At 61.4% G+C, this 25273-nt stretch overlaps 1 protein-coding gene across 4 annotated transcripts in view; it reads right to left on the minus strand.

The window, feature by feature from the left end:
- VAV2 (vav guanine nucleotide exchange factor 2) overlaps positions 1–25273 on the minus strand; it is a 180313-nt gene that overhangs the window by 21761 nt on the left and 133279 nt on the right. For all 4 annotated transcript variants that reach the window (XM_070455884.1, XM_070455881.1, XM_070455874.1 and 1 more), the window contains exons 5-14: positions 19372–19474; positions 15708–15806; positions 13663–13731; positions 12980–13080; positions 6696–6795; positions 5687–5782; positions 5367–5435; positions 3933–4019; positions 1399–1484; positions 581–713 (exon numbers count right to left, since the gene is read on the minus strand). In XM_070455884.1, coding sequence (XP_070311985.1) covers positions 581–713; positions 1399–1484; positions 3933–4019; positions 5367–5435; positions 5687–5782; positions 6696–6795; positions 12980–13080; positions 13663–13731; positions 15708–15806; positions 19372–19474 — 943 coding nt within the window. The remainder of the gene's footprint in view (positions 1–580; positions 714–1398; positions 1485–3932; positions 4020–5366; positions 5436–5686; positions 5783–6695; positions 6796–12979; positions 13081–13662; positions 13732–15707; positions 15807–19371; positions 19475–25273) is intronic.

Raw genomic sequence — 25273 nt, forward strand, 5'->3', positions numbered from 1 at the left:
ATCAGTCATGGCCCCGCCCCCAGGTGCCATGGCCCCGCCTTCATCAGTCATGGCCCCGCCCCCAGGTGCCATGGCCCCGCCTTCATCAGTCATGGCCCCGCCCCCAGGTGCCATGGCCCCACCCCAGCAGTCATGGCCCTTCCGGCACCAGCCCACAGCCCCCTGGCTGGGCATCAGAGTCTGACAAGCCATAGCAAGACCCATCCAGCACCTTCCTCCAAAGAGGGAGGGCTGAGGAGGGGCAGGAGTGTCTCTTGCTTCATGGGCACAGGGGCTGGAGCCAGGCTGCCAATGTCTAAGGCTGGACTCCACCAGAGGCCTGGGGCAGGGCCCCCACTCAGCGTGCTCACTGGGGAGCTGGGATCTGGATTTGGGGCCCCTGCCCCAACCCCAGGGAAGACTCAGACGAGAGGCCAGGAAGGTGCTGGGCCTGATAGAGCAGCTAAAGGCTGGCCCACCCACCAGACCACTCGTTGTCCGGCCACTCCACGACACCTCCCTCGGCGGGGGTCAGCGCCTGCCCCAGGCCCAGCCCCAGCCTTAGAAGCCCCTTGGCCGCCCCAGGAAGCCGAAGGCCCACCTTCTTGACGTCCTTGTTGTTCATGGGGTCGTCGGTCATCTTGTGGAAGAGCAGCTCTATGATCTCCTTCAGCTCGTAGCTGTAGCCCCTCCGCTTGCAGACGATGACCACCTTGTCAAACAGGAACAGGTACCTGCCCGGCAGTGCGGCCCAGGACCCATCAGCTCAGCCAGCGCCCTGGGCTCTGAGGTCACGCGACGGCCACGGGCGCCTGGGTGGGCGGCGGGAGGGCTATTCCCTCCCCGAGCCTGAGCCGCCCCCCTGGCTAACTCTGACCCCTCAGCCAGGTCTCAGCTGCCCAGACACACCTCTTCCAGGAAGCCCACCTAGGCTGCTGCCCCCGGAGGCCCGAGGTGCTTGTGGGCTCCTCTGCCCCTCGAGCTGGCCTTCCTCCCAGCACTGGCCTCTGACGGTCACTCCCACTGACATGTCCATCGCCCAGCAGACTGGGAGCTCCTTGGGGGCAGGGCTGATATCTGCTGTGACCCCGGCCACGGTCCCAGGCCTGGGACACGGTAGGTGCGAGCGGAGGACTGAACAGACTAGGGCCGTGCCAGCTCACTGGGGGCTTTCCTGTGTCCTGCCTGGCACTCCTGACCATCCCTTTGGCAGAGAACTCTCATAGCCACCCCTAGGAGCCTCCGGCTGGCCCCTAGCCCCATGCAGTGCCAGCCACGGGCAGGGCAGCCACTGGCCATCGCCCTCACAGAGAAGGAAGGAGCAATTAGAATGGAGCCACCTGAAGCTGAATTCACAGGAGAAGCTGTTTCCAGACCCGTGAGGGCGCGGGGTGCCCCTGGGGCGGGGCGTCCGCTCACCTGTCTTGCTTGGTGTGGTTGACTATGGACCGGACCTTCAGCTCCCCGTCGATCTTCGGTCTCCCAAATTCCTCCAGTTTCACTTGCTGGGAAAGAAAGGAGATGGCCGTGAGCCCTGGAGCCAGAGCATGTTCCCTACATGAGAGAAATGCAGGTGGGCACGTGCCCGGGGCAGCTGTTTCCCACAGAAACGCCCCTCAATGCGGGGGCCATGGGAGACCAGCCCTGCGGTTCCCGGCTGCTGCTGAAGATGGCGTGTGGACGGGAGGGTGGGGAGGAGCCCGGCCTGGGGGCCCCCACTCTGGACTCCCCCCAGCTCTGCGGCAACAAAGGGCGATTGATGGGGCGCTCACGGTAACAGGCCGCTGTTGTGTGGAGCCCGAGTGGAAACCTGGTGGGGAAAGCCAGATGCCCAACCCGGAGAAACCGAATTAAAAAGAGAACAAACAGCGCTTATCGGACGGACGGCGGGCGGGGCACGGGGTCCTGCCTGTGGTTCATTTGCCACAGGAAGAGCCTCCAAGTCAAAACCCTCTTTCTGATTTGCAGGGATTTCAGTTTCGCTTTCCGCCTGCTTTGTACCTCTTTGCTCTGCTTTGATTCACAGAGAACGCTCTGGAGAGGTTCCCCTGCGCCCGTCGATGCGGACAGATAAAGGTGGGGACGTTGCCAAGTCCTCTGGGACCAGCTTGCCCAGCGTTACGATGCAGGCTCTCAGGATCTGCTTTCAGAGCTTTCTGTGTTTTCCAGAAGCTGCCAGAGCACGACTGAGCGTGCATCGTGGGGGCTTTCCTGGTGGCTCAGTGGTAAAGAATCCCCCTGCCCATGCAGGGGACAAGGCTTTGATCCCTGGCCCGGGACGATCCCACATGCTTCGGGGCAGCTAAGCCCATGTGCCACGACTACTGAGCCCATGCTCCAGAGCCCAGGAATCGCAACAGCTGCAGCCCTCGAGCCCTAGGGTCCACGTCCCAAACAAGAGAAACCGGCCCAGTGAGAAACCCCTGCAGCCTAACTGGAGAGCAGCCCCTGCTCGTCACAACCAGAGAAGGCCTGTGCAGCAACCAAGACCTACACGGCCAAAAACAAAAAGTAAAAAAAAAAAAAGGTGCAGCACTGGTGTCACCCAGGGTGGGACCAACACCCTGATCAGTGACTCAGGGACCCCAGGTCTCATCTCCAAAGTGCAGCAAGAAAGGCGCCAGCTCCACCTGCTCGGACGGGATCCAGAGGAAACCGCACACCTGCTCACCCGCTGTTTAATGTTTGCTATTTAATGAGCAAGAACTACCAGTACTTGTACAAAAGTAGTGCCTGTCTGTCCATCGAGAACATCCGACACTCAGAGGGGATGACCGACAGGCCAGGCCCCGCCAGGCACTGACGCCGCCGCCAGCAGCCTGGCACAGTCGCCCTTAACCCCCTCTGCCCTCTGACAGGACAGAAAAATCAGTCCAGTCATAATGCTGTCTGGCAACTTCTGTTTTCTTTGCAGAATGACACGTCGTGGTTTTCACGTCCCGTGTCTGCATGGGCAGTCCCGTCTGGGCTCTTCTGACCCTGGTGGGGTAGCCCAGGGATCTGCCCTAAACAGCGACTCCCCTTGACCCTGTAAGTTCAGGGACCAGGAGGTGAAAATGTGTGTAAACCAGCGGTTTGTGGCCAGGGTGATTCTGCACCCAGGGGCATCTGGTGCTGTCTGGAGGGGTGTGTGGTGGTCATCACTTGGGCCCCCAAAGGGCTGCCGGTATCGAGTGGACAGGGACCAGGGGTGCAGCCCACTATCCTGTGACACCCAGGACAGATGCCCCCACCACGAGCGGCCGTCTCTAGGTGTCAGCAGTGCCGAGATGGAGAAACCTTGGCTAAACATCCCGCAGACTGCGCGGAGCCGGCGCTCACGGACACGGCGGGGGGAACACCAGCCTGCTTCCCTCCCCACAGGACAGCGTGCTTCACCCAGCGCCCGAGGCTGAGCCTCTGACAGACCCGGCGATCGGGTCCCGTGAGGCGTCACCCTGCTAGAGGCCAAGGTGGAGAGGAGAGTCCAGGGCAGCTCCCGGACAGGGTGACCAAACCCTCTCCACTGTCCCTCCCAGGGACCGCAGAAGGGGGTGGCCAGGGGGCTTGGAACAAGAGAACCCACAGCCCCCCTGGAAGCCACATCCTTCTCTTGGACCCAAGAGAGTCCTGGTCCAGGCCAGGCAGGGAGGGCGGGGCAGCACCAGCGTCCTTCCCCTCGGGCCCTGCCCCTCCGCCCGCGGCCACCTTTGTGCACAGGGCACCCGGACTGGACAGGGTGCATAGCCCGGCAGGTCAAGCTCAGACTCGGCTCCAGAAGCTGCTCCCCTCTCTCGGCAGGCAGCACGGGGCATGGCTGCCCCTGCCTTCACGGGCCCCACGGGCAGTGTGCAGTCACCCTTGCACTTATTCAAATCAAGATTGTGAAAGTAATGTTTAGAAATTATATCTATATCTACAGAGGGAGAGACGGTCACAATTATCTCCACTCTTCGGGTAGTCAACTCACTTACCAAGTTTTCTATAGAGCTCTGAAATTCGCTGATTTTCTTCAGGGTCTCTTTGTCCCGTTTAACTTCATTTATGTACATGGCCAAGTCCTGGGACACAACAGAGGTGGGGAGGGGTTAGCAGGCCCGTGCCAGGCACCGTCCGAGGGCCGGACATTCCCAGAGCACCGTCCCCTGTCCCCAGAGGAGACTGGGCCTCCAAGTGATGCGGGGTGAGAGGCATCATCCACTCGAGAAATAAGTAAGACAGGGAAGGTGCAGCCCATCGGCAGGCCGGGAAACCCCCCTCACAGACTAGAGTGGCTCCTTTCCGTCTGTCACTCGGCTCCCTTCTCGGTCCGAGTGGAAGAGAACAGCCAAGGAGACCTGGGCGAGCCTACTCCTCGTGGAGCAAGGGCAGCCCTGGGCCCGGCTGTCCGCGCGCTGTGGCCTCCCAGCAGTCCCCAGGGGTCACTGCCTGCCACGCTCCAGCAGGCCGAGGGGGCAGGCACCCAGAGCCTGGGGTGGGGTCCAGGAGGCGGGCGGTGGGTGGGTGGGGGGCGAGAGCCGGCTTCGGGCTCCCCTCCAGTGCTCCCACCCGTCCCCACAAGGGAGCCCACCGGCAGGGCAGATTCTGAGACCCGAAGGCAGGATGGTGAACCGTCCAGCCCCCGCGGCCTCCGCGGCCCACGGCCTGGAGTGAGGCTCTCCAGGAGGACAGGCTGCTCAGAGGGCCTCCCGACACAGCGCCGAGCCGCGGGGCGCGGAAGCCAGCGAGGGGGCGGGCCCCCAGGGAACACGGCTTTGTAAGGACGGAGGACGCACAGGGCACAGCCTGGTGAGCAGGGCCAAGTCCAGCCCGAGCCAACGCACAGATGAGAAAGATGCAGCCCACGCGGGGGCCTGCCCAGAAGAGGCGGGTGTCAGGGGCCAGGCAGCCGCGGGCGGCGGGAGCCACGGGCCAGCTCTGAGTGGGCAGGGACGGAGCCTGGCTCTCCTTTCAGGGCGGAGCTGCTCAGCGGCTTCCGTGGACGGAGCGGGCAGGGGAGAGGTGGCGTGGCTGGGGTAGGGGGCATTTCAGAAGCGGCTGCCACAGGGCTGCTCAGAGGGAACCACAGGGCCAGGCGGCCCAGAACCGAGTCCGCTGCCTGCGTTCTGCGGATAGCGGCAGTGGACAGTCAGAGAGGCAGGAGGAAGGGGGTCCCGGGGAAGTCACTGCAGGCCGGGGGGCGGCTGCGGAAGAGAACCCAGCCCCCCACACACACACAGATGGCCCCTCTGCTCTTGGTGGGTCTCATCCACCATCCTGCCCCCTCCTCCATCTCCTGCCGTCCCAGGAAAACCTACGTCTCGGGTCACAGAGGTCAGGTCGTTTGTGAGCCCAGGTCCAGTCCAAGACGGCAGGCCCGGCCCGCAAAGCCCTGTCTGCCCAGCCTCCCCCCTGCCTCGGTGACCCACCTGCATGGCCTCCAGCGCTTCTTTGAGCTGCTGCCTCTCCGGCCGGTCGGTGGAATGGCTCAGAAGTTCCTGGAGCGCAGAGGGGAGTGGGTCACCACTCAGAGCCTGGGCCCGCCCCCAGACCCAGCACCATGTGTAAACAGAGAGACAGCCCCCCGCCCCCGGACAAGGCCCCCGGCAAACCCTCCCCCAGGCTCTCGTCTGACTGCCCAGCTCCAGACCAGTGGCAATTCCACCCCCAGGAGACACACGGCTCTGAGTGAGCTGTTCCCAACTCTCGTGGGTAAAGAGAGTTAAGACAGCACTCCGGCCCGTCTCACCTTGAGGAGCAGGTGGTATTTGAGCACCCTCTGCATGGGCACCACCAGCAGGTCCTGCAGCTTGAACTTCCCGTCTTGGACCTTCAGGGTGCATTCCTGGGTGTCGGGGGAGCGGCAGGTGGATTTAGAGCATCCTTGCTTAGGGATGCCTGACCCCAGCACCCCCATCCCCCAGCCTGCGGAGGAGGGCAGACCCAAGCCCTGAGCTACCAGCCAGGGTGTCCAGTGGCTCTCTGGTCAAGCTCCCAGACACCCTCCCCACACCCGGCGTGTGCAGAGGGCAAGGGGCCTGCCGCCTCTCACAGCCTCAGGAGTCTGCAGTGGCCACCTGGGGATGGAGTCTGAGCGACCCCTGGCCTGGGGTCTACCCGAGATGCTCAGGGGAGCCAGCTCACACTAAGGGGGGACCACCCTCAGGAATGAGGGCTTCCAGTGGTTGACTGGATACACAGGGGCATCAGGCCTCTCCAAGGGGCGTATCACCCTCAACACTGCAGGAGAAAGGGGCCATGCCACCAGGACTCACCCTGCAAACCATCCGAGCAGCCAGACACAACCCGGGAAGCCCCGTCTCTGTGAACGCCTGCTGCCCCAAAGGTGGCAGGAGGCTGGACAGAAGCTCACGTGGGGGGTTCAGGGGGGTGAGACTCACAGGGCTGGGAGACTCCACGGCTCCCAGCAAACATCCATCACCTGGGGCCCCCTCAGGGTCCAAACAGACCAGGGTCAGGGATCAGTCGTAGCCCCCCGCTAAGCCAGATCTGGTCCTGGGGCCCTGCTGCTGCTGCACCCAGGGGACTCAGGCTGGGCCCGGGCCTGGGACGGTGACTGCCCCCTGGCCACTCTCAACACCAACAAAAGGCAAAGGAAAAAATACTCATCAGCCAAAAACATCTACAAACACGTCACACCAGTGCCCCGTCCCCACCTTTCCAGGAAATGGGCAAGAGGCCAGGGATGGGCAGAAGCAGCCCAGGATGGGCGGGCCCGGGAGGGAAGCCCGTGGTACCTCGACTTTCTGTCTGAAGTCCTCCCTGCTTGCCAGCAGCTGGTTCAGTGTGTTCTGGGCGTGCTCCATGTGACTGCAGTACTCCCCGTAGATCAGGAGCCTGGGTGGTGGGCACACACACACAGACACACACAGAGACAGACACACACACACACGGTGTGAGTCCGTTCTGCTTTCACGACGAGCCGCAGCTCTCTCCCCCGACAGCTCCTCACGAGTTCTCTCCGTGAGGCTGTGTTCCCTCCCTTCCCTGCCCAGGAGGAGGGCTGCCAACCATGGGGGAAATGGGCACCCACCTTCCCCGAACATTTCCACTCCAGTGATTTGCTATTAAAGTGAGAGTTATCACATGAAACTTGATTAAGACCCATCATCTCTGGAAGCGATCAGGGGCCAGAGACCCAGAGATCTCCGTGCAACCTGAGCTGGTCCGTGGAGGCAGGGCCACCCCTCATGGAGGGAAGGCTACGTGGGCAGCAAAAGCCCTGCCCACAGCCCAGCGGGCACTGCCCACGTTCCCGGACACAGAGGCCCCCCTGCTCCTCAGCAGCCCCGACTCCCTCCCGGGGCTTGCAGACCTTCTCCTGAGCCCCCAGAGCCCAGAGTCCCCGAGCGGCCAGCCTTGGGGCACCCCCCTTACCTTCCGCACTCCCCCGGCTCACTCAGCCCGAGGTCCAGGCAGACAAGGCGTGCGGACAGCAGGTCCCAGCCCTGCTCTCCTCACTGCATACCCCGCACACCAGCCAGTATAGCTGCAGACTTCTCCAGCCAGAAAACTTCTATTCACCCATCAAAACCCTGCCTTACCACTTCCTGCTGTGTCCCCGCCCCTCCCCACCCCGTCCTCCAGCTCAGCTGGGCCAGGCAGAGCGCGCAGACGGGCGGGGAGCGGTGGGGAAGAGCCTATCCCGTCTGGCGGGGTCCACAAAGACCCCCCCCGCCAGCTCTGAGCTCCAGGGGCCGGCTACACTCCTCCCCGCGTGCCAGCATGCAGCCTGGAGCCCCGGCTGGCACGGCCTGCACAAGGCAGTTACAGCATCTGTAAACAGGTGACAAGTGAAACCTGACCACGGCCACTCACAGCAAAGACCAAGGGACGCACCCACGTCTGCTCTCAGGCTCACATACACACCGTATTTGGGCTCTGGGAGGTGACCAGACTCCTAAGGTCACCAGCAAGGGAGTGGCCGGATCCCACAGCAAATCCAGAACCCACGTGGCTGCCAAGCCCAGTCTCCCCAGCCCCGTGGGAGGCCTCTTCTGAGTCCGACGGCCAGCACTCCAGGGCCACCCCCAGCCCCACCCAACTGCGGAGCAGAGCCGCGGCTGCACACAGCCCCCGCCTCCGGGCACAGCTGGCCCCGCTGAGACGGGAGGGGGACTGCACAGGGACTCAGCTGACTGGCCAAGACGCCCTGTCCTGGGCGGGATAGTGGTCCCCAAAGGCACGTCCACCAGGGGCCTCAGGATGTGACCCTGGAAATAGGGTCTTTGCAGATGGAATCACAGCCCTCAGGGCCGCGGTCTGATCACGCCGGACTAGGGTGGGCCCTGCATCCAAGGACAAGGTCCTTATAAGAGAGGGAAGGACCCAGAGACACAGAAAGAAGCCATGTGAGCGTGGAGAATATACTGGGGGTTGTGGCCACAAGCCAACGACATCTGGGGCCCCCCTGGCGCTGGAAGCCTCAGGGAGGCCCCTCCCCGCAGCCTCCAGAGAGAGCAGGGCCCAGTGAGACCGGTTTTGGACACTAGCCTCCAGGCCTGAGAGAGAATTAAATTTCTGACGTGTTAAGCCTCCGAGTTTGTGGGAATTTGTGACAACAGCCCCAGGACACTTGTGACCCCTTCGCCCTCCATCCACACCACAGCACCTCCGATCACCAGCCCCAGGCCAGACTCTCTGTGGGCGGTTTGACTCTCCCTTGAAAATCCAGGGAAACACAAGATGTTCTAAGTCTGTTGGAGGAAGTCAGTGAAGGAAGTGAAGCTGATGGGCCTTCATTTTAACCATAAAAATCTACTGCTGTTGAGTAAAAGTATCGAAACTTGGAAGCAAAGCAATGCAGGCAAGGAGGGCTTCATGGTTCAGGGTCTCACGAGGGTGCCCAGGAACAGCCGGGGAAGCAGCCTCGGACCCGGCCTGACGCACCCTCGGCAGACACCGCTCGGTACACAATCTCCGTCAGGGCAGAAATGACCCGGGGGACTCGGCGCTCTTGTCAGGGAGGGGACGGACTGGTTTGTATCTAAGGTGGCCACCTCCGTCCTAACGTCTGTCCCCACTGACCGCGGCCAGAGTGCCAGACCGTCCTCTGAGCGAGCCCCGTCGTCCTTCCGGCCTCCCTGTGCTGAGCTGGTTGACGTTCATCACCAGCTCCGTGCGGCTCTGCCCCTGGGCTGTGTTCTTTAGCCCTGAACATTCGGCTGCAGCCCCATAAAGGGAAGCATGCAGGCGTCTCCCAGGACTGATGGCCTCAGCCCACACGACCCCAAACGCTCAGGGCGTCGGGGCAAGGCCGCGGGACACGGGCCGAGCCCCACCCCCTCCCGCCCTCAGCTCCCCCACCTGGGAAGGGAGAGCTGGACAGAGGCAGAAGGCTGGCCTTTCCAGCTGATGGTCCAGGGCAGCCCTCCAGACGGGGCAGCCACGGGAGCCCCTGTGGGGGCTCTAGGAGGATACGAGAGGGCTGTCCCCGTGCAGGACCTCCCAACCTCAGGCTTTGAGACGAGAGGTCCCCAGAGACCCCGCCCCCATGAGTGAAGCTCACAGGCAGGCCGCAGCGCCGTCCACCTGACACTGGAGCAGCAGAAGCCACGGGGCACAGAAGCCTTGCCCGCCCAGGACCCCCCTCCAGACACTCGTGGAAGCCCCTGGGTCCTGAGTAGGGGGAACCTGCCTTTCTGAATGACATCCGCCTAGCAGCACTTGTGCAAAGCCCCACAGGGAGTCCCTTCTAAAAGCCAGGACTCCTGCCCTCCCACCGGGCCACCAGCTCCCCGGGGCCCATCTGGCCCGAGCCTCTGACCCACCAGAAGTAGGGCTCTGGGCCGCCTTGGTCAGCCCCAGCAATAGATACAAACAGTCTGACTTTAATGCGAACCTCTCTGACTTTAATGCAAAATGTCCCTCTGGGTGGGACACGTCTCTTTAGGCCCACATGGTTAACAGCAGCATCTGCCTTGTCTAAGGATGAAGGCCACATTAATGGGAGTATAACCTCCAAAAAGACGGAGGTGACTGTCCTCTGCCACTTGGCACTGGTCATACCACACTCAGATGCCACCCCATCATTCATCCGTGTTGAGCAGCCAGGATCTTGCCCCTTGAGTTCCTCAGTGAATTTTCCTGCCCTCATCTAAAAAATTGTGAATCCCTCTCTCAGCCTACCGATCCTGCAGAACCTGTGATTGCTCCTTAGAGAGCCGCCTCTTCACCCCCTTCATTCCTGCTCCCCTGGCCTCTCCCAATTTCCAGAACAGGGCTCCCAGCTCCTGCTAGGACCTTCCCTTCAGTTTCTGCTGCCCACACGGCCTCAGGGTTGATCCTTTCTCACCCAGGTCCTCAGGGGCCCCCACCATCGGCTCCAAGTCCCAGCCCCACATCCCCTTCCCCCTGCTCTCCTGCAGCCCATAATAAGTCTCGTCTGTGGACTCATTCCCAGGGAGAGCTGAGCCAACTATGTTTACCATGATGTCCTTGGCCCAGAGTATGGAAGCCACACACAGCAGACACTCCATAAATGCTCAGGTGCTGCACACAGTAGGCACTCCATAAATGCTTGTGGCGTCGGTAATTCAGTGAACATCAAGGCCATAGGGGCTGACTCAGAGATTGAAGGGACATCCCAGAGAAGGTGGATGCTGGGATGCACACAGCGATTTGGCCAATAACCTCTGATGACACGCAGCCAGCCCCTCCCGCAACAAAAGGGCCTGGGTCCCTGAGGCCTCGCAGGGGGGACGGTCTGCAGAGCTCTGGGTACCGGGATACGGTCAGCTCGCTTCCACTCTCCAAGGTGGAAAGACCCATCATGTCCCGAGGAGAGGAGGCCTGGGGGCGGGTCAGCCTGAGATCGTGTGTGGAGGGGGGCGCTAGGTCCTGCTCACGGACCAACTGGACTGCGGGGGCCAGGCAGCCGTGCACGGGGGATGAGGAGGGCCTCCGAGAGGGCACATCACCCATCCGTGCCTCGGCCACCTGCCCTTGCGCTGGGTTAACAGGCCCAGAGTTCAGCTTCATCCACAGCCGCCCCTGCTCAGCCAAGGCACGGCACGAATGAGGCGCTTAGCCTGCCGTCTGGGCGAGGGTCAGGTCTGACAGCTCAAGTTCACCAGCAGGGCACCGTGATGTGGGCTCACCTGGCGCGGCGTCTTGCAGCCAGGTGAGAGGAGAACCTTGCTGGGGACAGAGGGTGGGCTAGAGAGCCGGCCTGGCCCCGGCCTCCACCTGCGTGCCGTCACCCGGGCCAGCCAGTGTGCCCACACCTGCCGGCCCCGGAGGAGCCCTGTGCACTCCCCTCCCCTGACATGTGCATTTACACGGGCACTGCTGCTCTCTCGCGGCTCCCGGGAGCCCCCGACTCTTGGCCCCTGAGGGAGCAGGCTCGAGGACCCTTGCCCATTCAGGGGGGCACAGCGCCTTGCCCGGAGCTGGATGGCACCTGGGGAGGCCCCTTCAGGGGTCCCAGGTGAAGGCGCGCCGCGGTGGCTCTGGGCAGGCCGGTTACAGGCAGAGCTGAGGTTACCTGGCGGATGATGCAGGGGACCCTCCTGCAGAGAGGGTGACACGGACCCAGGGTCCCCGCCGACCCGTGGGGCCTTCTGTAGCTCTCGGGGCCCCTCCTCAGACCCCAGGAATCGGTGTTTTAACGAGCTCCCACGTGGCCTCAACAAGCAGCAAGGTCTAAGCTTGAGACAAGACTCCGTGGGCTCCTGCTCCAAAGATTCCATGATACACAGAGAGCGAGGCCCTGTCTCCTGGTGGACCTCCTGGGATTTCAGTGGCTGAAGCTGCTGTCTCCCGGGCCCCCGCAGGGCCGGCCTCTCGCGAGCCCCCTTCACTTCACCTGGCTTCGTCCTCGTCAGCATCTCGCCCTCGAGAGCCGGCGGCCGAGGCACGAGGGAGGGAAGCAGGGGCCGAGATCTCTGCTGGGACGACAGAGCCATCCTGACAGCTGCCCTCCGCACTCAGCCAGAAGCTTCCAGAATCCCGATTCCATGCCCCCCCCCCAACCCTCCGCCAGGCTCCAGCAGGCCATTCTCAAGAATAGAAGGCCACCTCCACACCCCCTCCATCAGCGGGGGTGACAAAACAGAGGCTTAAAGCAAAGAATCAAACGGATTCAGAGGCCACACAATAACGGTATAATCTTTTTTTTTAAACAAGGCGCCTGCGCTGATTCCTAACAAGCTGTCACTCTCCTCCACCGACAGTCTGGATCCCAGACCAGGGCTGTCACTGAGGGCCACAGGGACTGCAGGTGACGCTGCTGGGCTGGAGGCTGGGGCCCTCTCTGCATCCAGACTCTAACTGCCTGAGTGGGACCCGGAGGAGAGAATCCGCCTCGGATTCTAACGAGGGCATCTACACCCCTTCGGCTCCATGAACACTTGCCCCAAAGCTGCAGACACTCAGACGGGACCAGGGCACCCCTGGAAGGTCCAGTGCCCTGTGACTCTGGGCCCCGGAACCACCGTCTCCCCAAGTGCAGGGCTGAGGCTGGTTTACGCCAGGACGGCCATGCATCCGCGCCCATGGCTGCCGCCTGCACCTGGCCCGGTCACCTGGGGTTGGCCCCTCTGCACAGCCGGCCGCCGCTGCCTTCACTGGCTGGGGACCAGGCCCGGCCTCTGGTCACCCACACGGCACCAAGAGGTACAAATGCCATCCTTGCCCCTGACCAACCGATAAGGAAGTCCAGGTGGAGCGTCCTGGCAAGGAAGCAGGCATGTGTCCGCCCTGGGGACCAGGAGCCCCTGAAGCCCCTCACTCAGGCCTGCAGGGGGTTGCTTCTTGCAGCAGCAGCTGCCAAGAGCCACACCCACCAGGCTCAGAGCCAGAGTCCCCCTGGCATCGGATCCCTGGGGGCCCACAGCACAGCGGGGAACCCTGATGGCAAGAGGGTCCCTATCCACCCAGACCCCCAGGAACAGAGGTGAAGGGGCTGTTAGGGCCCCCGTGAGGCCCCCTCCAATCCAGGCTGGGAGGGCAGGCAGTTTCCTCAGTTTACAAGTGAGGACAGGGCGGAACCGGAGACGCCCCCCAGGCCCTGTCCACTCACCTCTCCTTGAAGTCCAGGAAGACCTTGGCCAGCGAGCTGCCGCCTGCCATCATGGACACATCGATGGCCCTCAGGAAGCTGTGATGCACCTTAATCAGGTCCTGGGATGAAGAGCAACTGCGTGTGAGCAGGCTCGGAGGCCGGGGGTGGGGGGCGGGTGCAGAGGCTCTGGTCAAGCTCTCTCGGGGCGGCTGTTTGAAGGACAGCCACGTGCGGGCCGGGCGCTGGGTGCGCCTCCCCGGATGCGAGCCACTGGACGGCTCCACAGCTGGCCATGGCCGTACCAGCCTGTCCAGACACACGGCGGCCAACCCCAGGCCAGACCCCAGCCAGCATCCTCGTGACCCACCCGCTGGGTGAGGGAGCGAAGGCGCTCACAGGCTCTGAGGGCCGAGTCTGTCCTCTGCGGGAGTGGGGCCCAGCCCCGGGGAAGTGTGTCCACTGCAGGGCAGAGGGGCGGCCGTCACCCTCTGTGTCCGCGTTCAGACCCCACGGGCAGCTAGGGGGCTTGGTCTGCCCAGAGAGGGGGAGGGGACGGCGTCCCTCCACTGCTAACCAAACCTCATGGGCCCTCGAGGGCCTCCAGGGACCAGCCCTCCAAGCCCCCTCAAGGGGGAGCCCGCCCGACGTCGGAGCGGGTCGGGACGGCGGCCCCCCCACAGCGAGCCGGGGCAGACCCTCACCTCCAGATTGATGAAGATGGCCGCCATGTCCGCCGGGCTGAGGACCAGCCTCAGGGGTGTCACGTAGTTCTGCAAGAGAGAAGCCTTCGCTGCCCCACGGCCAGGAGGATGCCTTCGAGGCCACGGTCGCTGGTGCAGGGGGACTCTACCGGCCTCAAGGGTCACGTGCCCCCAGACGGGCTCTCCACGGGGCGGCCACTCGGCCCGGCCCACAGCAGGGCTCTGCCTCCAGGAGAACGCGGGCTTTCTGGGGAGACCTGAGAGTCACTCTGCGGGGCGAGCCCAGTGTGGGGCCGGGCGGGGTCGGGCTTGGGAATCCGTGTGAGCGCCGGACCCCCACCCCTCCATGGTGGGCAAAGCTCCACTGGGGGTTCCCTGCACATGGCGCTGGACTTCAACCCCAAGGCAACCAGGGCAGGCTTTGCTATTGCTGTCTGAGACATTTGGGAAAAATGAGGTTCCCCCGGGAGGTGAGGGGCATCACCCAAGGGTGCACGTGAGGATGAAGACACAGCCATGAGTCTCCCCCGACATCAGGTCCTGGGCCTCTGCCGAGTGTCCCCCCAAACCTGTCATCAGAAGGGCGCACTCCAGCCCCACTCGCCCCCCAGTGAACGGCTGGCCACCCTGCCCCTCCCTGCCCTTCTCCCGCCGGGTCCTGGCCGCCTGGCCCTCTCCTCGGCCGCTGTGAGAGCAGGAGAAAGCTGTCCACCCGCACTCGTGGCCGCGGGATAGCTCCCCCCGCCGTGCGGCGCCCCTCTCTGGGACTGCTTCCTCCCCTGAGACCCACCTGGGGGGCTGGGCAGGGTTACAAACACCATCATCCCCTAGAGCATGAGGCATGCCCTGGCTGGGCAGGCCCCCGTTCACCCCCGACGTGCATCCTGGATGCGCTGTGCCTGCGCCCCAGGGCCGGATTCCTGGGGCGGGGACAGGACCCAGCAGCCTGCAGGCTTTCTGCAGCAGAACTCGGGCTCCGTGCCCTCCAGGAGGAGGGTCCTGGGAGGAGCTGACCAGGGAGTCAGGCCCGCTGGGGGCGGGGTGGGCAGACGAGGAGGCCAGGCTGGGCAGCCCGGACGGTGTGTCTACAGAAAGGCGAGTGGTCGGGGGCGCAGAAGGGCAGAACAGGAGGGCTGGGTGGGGTGGGGGGAGGGGAAAGTTCTGAAGTCTGGACCAGACCCGGGGCCAAGGGGCATCTCCAGACTCCTGGCTGGAGGCTCCCGCATGCCCTGAACAGTGGGGACCAAGCTAGGGGTCCCCATGACGGCTATACACTCTGCAAAGAAAGACTAACGGGGAACGGCCCCTCCTGAAAGCGATGTCGGTTCTTTCACACCGCCAAGCACTGTCGTGAGGATGCCAAGTGACAGGGAGACGGCACGGAGCCAGCGCTCACAGGGAGCGGGGAAAAGGCCCACCCGTGTCCTCCAGAAGCTGGGCAGGCCGGTGGGGAGACAGCACTGACCAGCCGATCGGGAGATCACACCGTCTGCCAGCGGGGCTGCCAGCATCGGGCCCAGTGGAGCCGCAGGTGCAGGGCACTCAGCCACCTACAGGCCGGCCCTGCTGCACGCCCGGCTGATGGAGGGCAGGCTGAGTGCAGACGGTGCCCAGTGAGGAGGTGCTCACAAAGAGCTCACTCAGTGCCCAGGCTGGGTGACAGCGTATGCAGAAGGCGTTTAGCTCTGGGCGAGGATGCACACATAAGGGGCCTAGCTCAGTATATTTCAGGAGCAGAAGCGGCAACTACGTCCAGTTCAGGCTGCAAGGAGTGGCAGAAACAAGCTCAGGACAGTCCCGGGTCTGAGCTGAAGCTGAGGGGTGGGAGGCGGGACCCGGGCCTCCCAGGACACCAGCCTGGGTGGAGCCCACAGCTTGCGTGGGGCCAGAGGGCAGAGGATATAGGTGAGGGCGATCTCCGGATAGGCGGGGTCAGGGGTGCAAAACTGAGAGGGGCGCCCCGCCTGTACCACTGCCCTGAGGCCCTGCCCAGGGACAGGGCCCCCGGGAGGTGGGGTCCGGGGCAGCCCCGGCGGCACGCCCACCGTCTCGATGTCCTCCAGCGTCCGGCAGTACTTGGCCTCCGTCTCCTGGATCTCCAACAGGCAGCAGTTCCTCTTGTCATCCTCCGTCATGCCCATTTTCTGCAGGACCACACAGGACGTCAGCCAGGGCCCCACTGTGCCCCCGGCTGGGCTCGGGGGTCGCCGAGTGTGGAGGGCGTGCGAAGGGGGACAGCGTGGCCCTCCCCCCTTCCTGGGGACGAGGACGCTGAGGCCAGCGCAGGGGGCGTGGCATGGCCCTGAGGACAGCCCAGAAGGGACAGGTCTCCACCAGACTGGCCACCCCCTCCAGCACATACAGCAGGTGTCACATGCTTAAAGCGCCTACTGTGCGCATGGGGAGAGGCTCTGACCAGCTCCCTGGGGACCCACGTCCACCAACTGATCTACCGTCCCAGCCTGTCAGTGCTTCGGAGAAAGGGGCCAATCCCTGGCAGAGCCGGAAGTTCCAAATACCCAGCGGTCTCCGACCTTGTGCAGAGCTATGAGCCCATCGGCAGGGGACCCTGGGACGGGCCCCTGTCGGGGGGCCTCTGGAGCAGGGCTGAGCAAGGCGGTGTGGCCACAGGGGCCGGGGAAGAAGCCGCAGGGGGCGGGGGGTGACTATCGGGGCGACTGTGGACGCCCAGGCCTCCTCCTTAAGTTCTTTTTGGCTGAGAGAATGCTGATAGGTGACTCACGGGCCGTTTGGACTCAAACCCGCCCTGACATCATCCTTCTTTCTGACAAAAGAAGGGCCCGAGCAGGCTGGCCAGCTCTCCAAAGCAGCCTGTCGAGTGGGCACATGACCCAGGCTCCTTCCCAAAGCCCGAAGCCCTGTTCAGCCTGGGAACTTGGGTTGAGGGTCCATGACTCCCTAAAACTGTGTGTAAGAATGTGGAGCCCGATACTATCTCCCTAAAGGGGTCTTGGGTTGTTGCAAAGAGGACTGAGGCTTCCTGAATGTGCAGGAAGACGGTGCTGGCAGACCTGAGCCTGGGCCTCCCCTCCACCTGTCACTTACCTGCATGTATCTAATCTGAAAGCATGCAGAAACAAACAGGAGAAAGAACCAGTTAGCAGTGCTTGTTCTGACTCAAGCCAAGCTTGGGGAAGTCAGGGAGCTCGCTCACATAGACACCAGACCTAGGGATCATGCCACACCCTCCACCCACCGAATGCCAGCCCAGCTAAATGGGAGGACGGCTTAGGGACGGGGACAGCACTGGGATGGGGGGACAGACTGGGATAGAGGTCAGACTGGGATAGGACAGACTGGGATGGGGTCAGACTGGGATAGGGGTCAGACTGGGAGAGGGGTCAGACTGAGACAGGGGTCAGACTGGGATAGGACAGATTGGGATAGGAAAGACTGGGATAGGGGTCAGACTGGGATAGGACAGACTGGGATAGGGGTCAGACTGGGATGGAGGTCAGACTGGGATAGGGGTCAGACTGGGATAGGACAGACTGGGATAGGACAGACTGGGATAGGGGTCCGACTGGGATAGGACAGACTGGGATAGGGGTCAGACTGGGATAGGGGTCAGACTGGGATAGGACAGACTGGGATAGGAAAAACTGGGATAGGGGTCAGACTGGGATGGAGGTCAGACTGGGATAGGGGTCAGACTGGGATAGGACAGACTGGGATGGGGTCAGACTGGGATGGAGGTCAGACTGGGATAGGGGTCAGACTGGGATAGGACAGACTGGGATAGGGGTCAGACTGGGATAGGACAGACTGGGATAGGACAGACTGGGACAGGACAGACTGGGACGGGGACAGACTGGGATGGGGTCAGACTGGGCTAGGACAGACTGGGATAGGGGTCAGACTGGGATAGGGGTCAGACTGGGATAGGACAGACTGGGATAGGGGTCAGACTGGGATAGGACAGACTGGGATAGGGGTCAGACTGGGACAGAGGTCAGACTGGGAAAGGGGTCAGACTGGGATAGAGGTCAGACTGGGATAGGAAAGACTGGGATAGAGGTCAGACTGGGATAGGGTTCAGACTGGGATAGGACAGACTGGGATAGGGTTCAGACTGGGATAGGACAGACTGGGACAGGACAGACTGGGACGGGGACAGACTGGGATGGCGACAGACTGGGATGGCGACAGACTGGGATAGGGGTCAGACTGGGATGGGGTCAGACTGGGATGGGACAGACTGGGACTGAGCAGGTGACACCTTCCCCCCATCCAGGGCCAGGCTCTGAGTGGCACCTGCCATGCCCTGGCTTTATCTTCCTTTAGAAACATCACTATCCATTGTACCTTCCACTCAGACTGTTCAGATAGCTCCAGACATGATGGGGAAGGAAATAAAGCCAGCTGCTTTATCTCTGAGGACCTGGCATGTGGCAGCAGGCCCGCTCTGCCTGGTGGACCGCTGTGAGCCCAGCGCCAAGCCTTGGGAAGCTAAGCGTCGCTCGGCAGGTGGGACGCCAGCCTGTCCCCAGGACACAGGCGGGCACCCCCCCAGCCCTGCAGGTGCCCAGGGTCCTGTAAGTCCCTTCAGGACCAGGGACAGCAGTGCATTCTGGGGTTTCTGCAGGCCAGACACAGATGGGGTCTCTCGGGAGCCAGCTGGGGTTGGGGGGGTGCCCCTAGATAGCCACACCGGCCACTGCACACACATGACCTTCCCTGACCCTCAGGATACCCAGCTTCCAAAGCCTGGGGAGCGAGCGGGCCCCAATCTCAGCTTGCTGCCAAACGCAGAGGCGGGCCAGCCTTTCAGACCAGCTCCAGGGAGGCGAAGGAGAGACTTCCAGCCCCTGGAGCCGACTTCCCTGGAAGGTTCAGGAGCAGGACTGTCTGCGGGGAGGGGCAGACCTGGGGTCACAGACCCACAGACCAAGATTCCTGGTGATCGTGGGGAAGGAAATCTACCTTCAGACTCTCAAGGGGCAAAATGAGACACCTCTTCTGGAGTTTGGGGCTGTGAGCTGACTGCCCAGCGTCTCAGCACCTCCCTGCAGAAGGAAAGGCCTCTGAAAGTCCTTAGTTTCTGCACCACCAGGTGGTCACTCCCACACTGAAGGAAAACACCAAAACTTGCTTTTGGAGAAATTCCCCGCATTTCTTTGGTGAAAGCAAATGGCAGCAAGAGCCTCTAGAGCTGACAAGGGGCATCTCGCCCACCCCCAGGAGTCTGGGGGTGTGAGGCAGTTGGGGTCCACCCCACCGGGTCCCCAACTCCCATCCCGGCAGGGCCCCCTCCCCAGCAAAGCAGCTGCACAAACAGGTGTCAGAGAGGTGGCTGCCGACAGCTGGAAATGAACACCCCTGTGCAGGAAGGCACCCGGCCAGCCACGGCTGACTGAGCCCATGGCGCCTCGTGCCTCTGCACGGGGGTGGGACGGGGGGCCAGCGGCCTGAGGTCAGCGCTGAGTCTCCGCCCCAGGCTCCTCGGGCAGGAGGGACTCGGGGCCCTGCATGCCTTCTGGGGCAGAATTCCAAGGCAGCGCCCCCGGGGGAGGTGGGACGGCGGGGGTGGCGCCTCCCAGTCTCCCGGGAACAGTTCACAGGTAAGAAGGGGCGGCTGGCCGGCTGGCCTGGGAGAAACCGCGAGGCGCCGGGAAGGGCCAGGGCCCCTCTCGGTGGCCCAGCCGCGGGGTGGCGCGGAGGCCGTACAGCGGGGCGGGCGGGGCTCACCATGGGCTGTTGCACCTCCACCTTGATGATGTCCTCGTAGATGTCGTCCCCGTCATCCTCGCACGGGACGCAGTCATAGATGTCCTCTCCCACGCCATGCTCACTGCGGGGGCGTAGAGGGGGTCAGGGCTGGGGGCTGAAGCCACGGCCGCCAGAAGCGCCAGCCCACGGGGGCCTCTTGGAGAGAAGAGGCGTTTGGGGCCACCAAGAGCCCCTCCCTCTCAGCCTCCATCTCCCGGTCCAGGGACGGGTTGTGGCACTGCCTTCTGAGGCTTCTGGGATTGCAATCCAGGCAGCCTCGGGCTCTGCCTGCTGCCCTTCCGGAAGGTCTCCCACCACAATAAAGTGCACCCACCCCAGCTGTTTAGTAAGTGCCGGGGATGCCCGACGGGAGGCTGGGACAAGATGCTGCCTCAACAGGTGGTGCCCAGCTCTGGGGACCAAAAATGCCCTCCCTGCGCCCACACCTGGGGCCTGGAGGCCCACGTGCTCTCGGCTCAGCCCAGAGGCTCCCCAGCCCCTGCGGTCCAAGTGTGAAGGTCAAAGTGCAGAAGTCATAGGTTCACGGACATCTTCCCTGCCAGAAGGTCACGGAGCTGAGCAGAGAGGGACGCGGAGCTTGCAATGCGCCTTTCCAAACGAGAAAGGAAGTTACCGGCCTTCCCCGGTGGCTCGGCGATAAAGAATCGCCTGCAGTGCAGGAAATCCAGGTTTGATCCAGGGGTTGGGAAGGTCCCCTGGAGGACGGCAGGGCAACCCACTCCAGTATTCTGCCTGAAGAATCCCATGGACAGAGGAGCCAGGTGGGCTACAGTGCATGGGGTCACAGAGTTGGACATGACTGAAGCAACTGAGCCTGCACAAAAGCAGTTACTGCTTGATTTACAATTCAGTAAGCATTTGTTTCCACTCATGAGCTTGACCAACAAGTTATCCCCTCTGGTCTGCAAGAATCAAGTCAGGAGACATCTCCTCCAAGATGCCTTCCGGGACCTCCACCTAGTCTGCCATCTCGGACTCTCCCCAGCGCTCTTATACGGAGGCCTCTCCTCTCACGGCACCTCCCGTTATTCCATACATGCCTGTGGGTAAGCCTGTCTCACCCCCAGATGAAACCCAACTTCGTAATCCCTTCTGATCTCCACACCTGATACAAGGTAGGTGCTCAACAAATTTTCACCAAATCAGCAAATGAGCCAATGGGACCGTCCAACAGTTCCCACAAGCCCGGCATACACAGCCCACCCCTGACCCCAGGGGTCACTTTGGCCTGGGGCCCCGCTGGGCCCGGGGTGGCCAGCTCTTCAGCCCGCTGAGGGGTCTGTCCTCGGGGTCTCAGCAGGCCAGCTCGAGAGGGAGGCCCACGCCAGCCCCCCACATGCCTCTCTGCGGGGGAGAGCCCACCCAGTCAGGCTGAAGGCGGGCTGGCCAAGTTCTCCTCCGAAAGGCATCAGAATGAGGTGGACCGCTGCCCGAGTCAGCGGAAGGGGGTGAGGAGAGAGGAGAAACGATACCAGCCGCTCGTATGAATGGGTTTCTGGCCACGTCCCAAACCAAGCTCTTGAATATTAGCTGCCATTCTAGAGGCGAGGGCGGGCGGGGGCCTCTGGGGTGGGGGAGAAAGCTCCCTGCAAACCTAGCGGAGAGGAGGCTGTGCCGTTCTAGGGAAGACCTCAGCAGCCAGAGGGTCCTGGTCTCCCCGGAGCCCTGGATGCCACCCCAGCTCACTGCAATGGGACAGTGAGCAGAAGCGTGGGACGTCCCTCCATCTGCGGGGGTGGGGGCAGCCAGCACCCATCCTGGTGAGACCCCGGGAGCTGATGGCCGGGGGCGGGATGGGATGCGGCTGCTCTGGGGGCCTCCCCTGGTGTTTCACAACCTCTCCAGGTGTGAGGAAGCAGACGGCAGAGAACACGGCCAGATTGCATGGGGCTGCGCCAGCTAACAGACCCCCCTAACGCTTACAGGAGCAGCCACCCACCCATGGAGGGGCCGGGCAGGATGTCAAAGCACATGCGGGCACTCTAGTAACACACATGCTTTTCAACTCAATGCCGCCTGGGAGGTGGGGAGCACTGGCACCATTTCACAGATTAGGGTCACACACTGAGGCTCCGTGATGGCTACGGGGAGGGGTGGGGGGCGGCAGGGGGCGGCAGGGGCGAGCTCGGCCAGCCCCGTCCTTCCTGACCTCTCCCGCCCGCCTTCCACCCCCCACAGCAAGCTGCGTGTCTTTACATCGGCAGTCCTGAGAACTGGGGTGCAAGTCAGCACCCAGACGGTGACAGAGTCCCCCAACTCCCGTCAGAACCAATGAGAAGGCAGAGGAAGGTGTCTGTCCCCCGAGGTGGGCCTTGGGAACGGTCACTTGTGTTCACACGGATCACCCCCTGCCCCTCCAGGTGCTGCCCCCGAAGGAAGCAGCTCCTGCAGCCCCGGCCGCCGCGGTGCAGGCAGGGACCCGCAGGGGTTCTTTCCTAAGGGCGCTAGACACCCTGGGGTTTCTGTCGTCAGCCGAGCGAGGCTGGTGACTAAAGCACTGTCTGGAATCCTGACGGCGTGGAACAGAGGGGAGGCAGGCGTGCTCCCAATCCTACCATCTGCAGACAGACATCCGCTCTGCTCCGACGGGCCGGTGGAAGGCAAGCAGGTGGGTGAGGGGATTGTGAAGGTTAAATATCCCAAAAGTCGATGAAATGAATCAAAACGACTGAACATCAACCTGGAAAGGGTCCGTGGGGTCGGCAGGTGCAGGGGCAGTCATCTGCCAGCCCAGCAAGAGCCTCTTTTATCATCCCACATTTGGGGGAACATCCTCACTGACCCCAGGACTCTACCCCAACCCGCTCAGAACTGTTCTCAGCAAAGACCCCCCCCAGGGAAGCGCCCACCACCAGTCAACCCGAATCAGGGCTCAAGATGCACCTGAGCCCAAAGCCGTCCGTCAGGCAGATGGGAAAGCCCAGCGTACGGGCAGGGCACGCGCCGCATGCCTCACGAATGCCGTGCTCCTGCGCCGCGGCCTCCCGGTCAGCTGGGCTGGCCGGCACGCTCCACTGGCCGAGGCCCTGGCGACGCGGCACTGCGGGCGCTCAGACAAACGGAACAGGAGGTCTCTCCATCTCAGGGCGAGGCAGACACCTGCCCTGTTAGGAGCCCCAGCCAGAGCCGCGGCATCATCCAGAGGGAGGGGAAAGCGAAGGCTGGGGCTCCGAAGCTTCCAGGACAGGCAGGCTTGAAAGACGCCTGGACGCCGTGTGGACTGTGGGGTCCTAGGAAAGGCGCGGAGGGACAAGTCCCTGCTCTGCCACCCTCTTCTCTGGCCCCACCCACTGAACTAGGCATGCGCCGACCTCCCCAGGGCACCCTCTGCACGTCGAGCGCGGGGTGGGCGCCGTAACACAGGCTTCCCACCATCTTTAGAGTTTGGGCAGACTGAGACTGTGGGCGTCCCAGGTGGCTCAGTGGTAAAGAATCTGCCTGCCACCGCAGGAGACGCAGGAGACGTGGGTTCGATCCCTGGGTCAGGAAGATCCCTGGAGGAGGAAATGGCAACCGACTCCAGCACTCTTGCCTGGAGAATCCCATGGACCGAGGGGCCTGGTGGGCTACAGTCCACGGGGTCGCAGAGTTGAACACAGCTGAGCAGGCATGCATGTAGCAAGACGTGCCTGAGCTGTACCGTTCTGACGAGGGGACCCAAACCCCATGACACAAAAGAACATTCTCACCTCCCCTAAAAGTTCCTCCCCTTCCTGCTAGTCCCCTCCCCTCATCACCCCTCTGGCTGTTCTTCACCGTAGGCTTTCTCCTCGGCTGCTCTGAATGTCCCATCAGCAGTATCATGTGTCATGTCCACCTCTGGGCCCAGCTTCCCTTCCTCAGCATCATGGCCCTGAGATCCAGGCTGCTGCCTCCATCAGCAGTTCATCCGTTTTTATTGCCGAGTCTCAATCCGCTGCGCGAATGTGCCACAATTTGACATCCATTCTCCTTTTGATGAACATTTGGGTGGCTTCCAAGTTCTGGTTGTCATAAATAAAAGCTGCTATGAGCATTTGCCTTTTTCTTGGTGGACATATGCTCCCATTTCCTTTGGAAATGAAATTCCACAAGGAGTGGAATTGTTGGATCAAAGGGGAGGTGAGCACATTTAACCTCATCAGTAACTGCCAAGCATTTTCCCAAAGCAAGCAGCTGCAGCATTTATGCCACCAGCAGAAGAACGCATGAGTGACAGTTACTCCAGTTCTTTCCAGCTCTGGCAAGTTCCAGCCTTTTAAATTTTAGCCACTAGAGTGTGTAAGTAGTGAGATAGAAGTGTGGCTTTATTTTGCATTTCTGCAATGATCAATGATGTTGACAATTTTTCCGTGTACTTGTGGACATTTGTGTATCTTCCTATGTAAAAGGCTTGCTGAAGACTTCTGTCCATTTCTAAAACTTAGTTGCCATCTTCTTATTGAATTCTAGGACTTCTTTATATATGATAGATACAAGTCCTTGGTCAGATATATTCTAAAAAAAAATTCCCCCCCCAGTCTCTGGCATGGCTACTTGTTTTCTTCATGGTGTCTTTTGATAAACATCCATTTTTTATTTTAATAAAACTTAATTTATCGAGGTTTTCTTCCATGGTGCCCTGACTCTATCCTGTATCACATCTAAGAAACCTCTGTGCCTCATGTAAGAATCTCTGCTTTCTTCCAGGTAGCAAAGGGTTTTCTCCTATATCTTCTTCTAAGATCCATATGGTTTCAGTGTTTATTAAGTTTAGGTCTCTGATCCATCTTAGCTGGATATCTCTGTATGGTGTGAGGTAGGGATTGAAGTTCATTTTCCCATCCCTGTGTGGATAGCCAGATGTTTCAGAACAATCTGTTGAAAACTTCCTTTTCCCCACTGGATTGCTTGGATCCCTCTGACAAAAACCAGGTGACTACATATGTGTGGGTCTGTTCTAGAACGCCCCTTTCTAGCCTGTCAATATATTCAGCTCTCATTATGCCAGTACCACTCTGCCATAATTTAGCTTTACAGAGAGTCTCGAAACCAGGTCGTGTAAATTCTCCGGCTGTGTTCTTTCCTTAACCATTTTGCAAATGATTTTATGCATTCATTTCTGGTTGCACTGGGTCTTCGCTGCAGCACGGGCTTTCTCCAGCTGCAGCGAGCAGGGGCCCGTCTTCACTGTGGTGTGTGGGCTCCTCATTGCGGCGGCTCCTCTTGTTGCCGGGCACCGGCCTTAGGGCAGCGGGCATCACTAGCTGCAGCTCCCGGGCTCCAGAACGCAGGCGCAGGAGCTGCGGCTCCCGGACCCTAGAACGCAGGCGCAGAGCTGCGGCTCCCGGGCTCCAGAACGCAGGCGCAGTAGTTACGGCTCCCGGCCGAGTTGCTCTGCGGCATGTGGGATCCTCCTGGATCGGGGGTCAAACCCACGTCTCCTGCATTGGCAGGTGGGTTCCTTAACCACCGAGCCAGCAGGGAAGCCCTAGCTTTGTTTTTTATAGGACTGTTTAGACCATCCTGAAGTCCTCTGTATTTCTGTATCAACTTTACAATAGCTTTGTCAATTTAAAAAAAAATCTGCTTGACTTATAATAGGAACTGTAGTAAATCTATAGTCTAATCTGGGAAAAACTGACATCTTAACAATATCACCTTCCAATCCATGAACAGAGTTATACTTTCATGTATTTAGGTCTTTGATTGTCTCTCAGCAACATTTTGTAGTTTACCATCGAGGTTTTGAATTTAGGAAGCTCGAGGCTACTGTTTTTTAAATTTTTTTTCCCTGTCTTATTCGTTTTTTCTTCTCCTTCTGGGATTCCAATTATACCTGTTAGACACTTGATATTGTCCCACATGTCTGAGGCTCTGTTCATATTTTTCAATCTTCTTT

The sequence above is a fragment of the Odocoileus virginianus genome, chromosome 2 (genome assembly GCF_023699985.2).
Source record: "Odocoileus virginianus isolate 20LAN1187 ecotype Illinois chromosome 2, Ovbor_1.2, whole genome shotgun sequence".
NCBI lineage: Eukaryota > Metazoa > Chordata > Mammalia > Artiodactyla > Cervidae > Odocoileus > Odocoileus virginianus.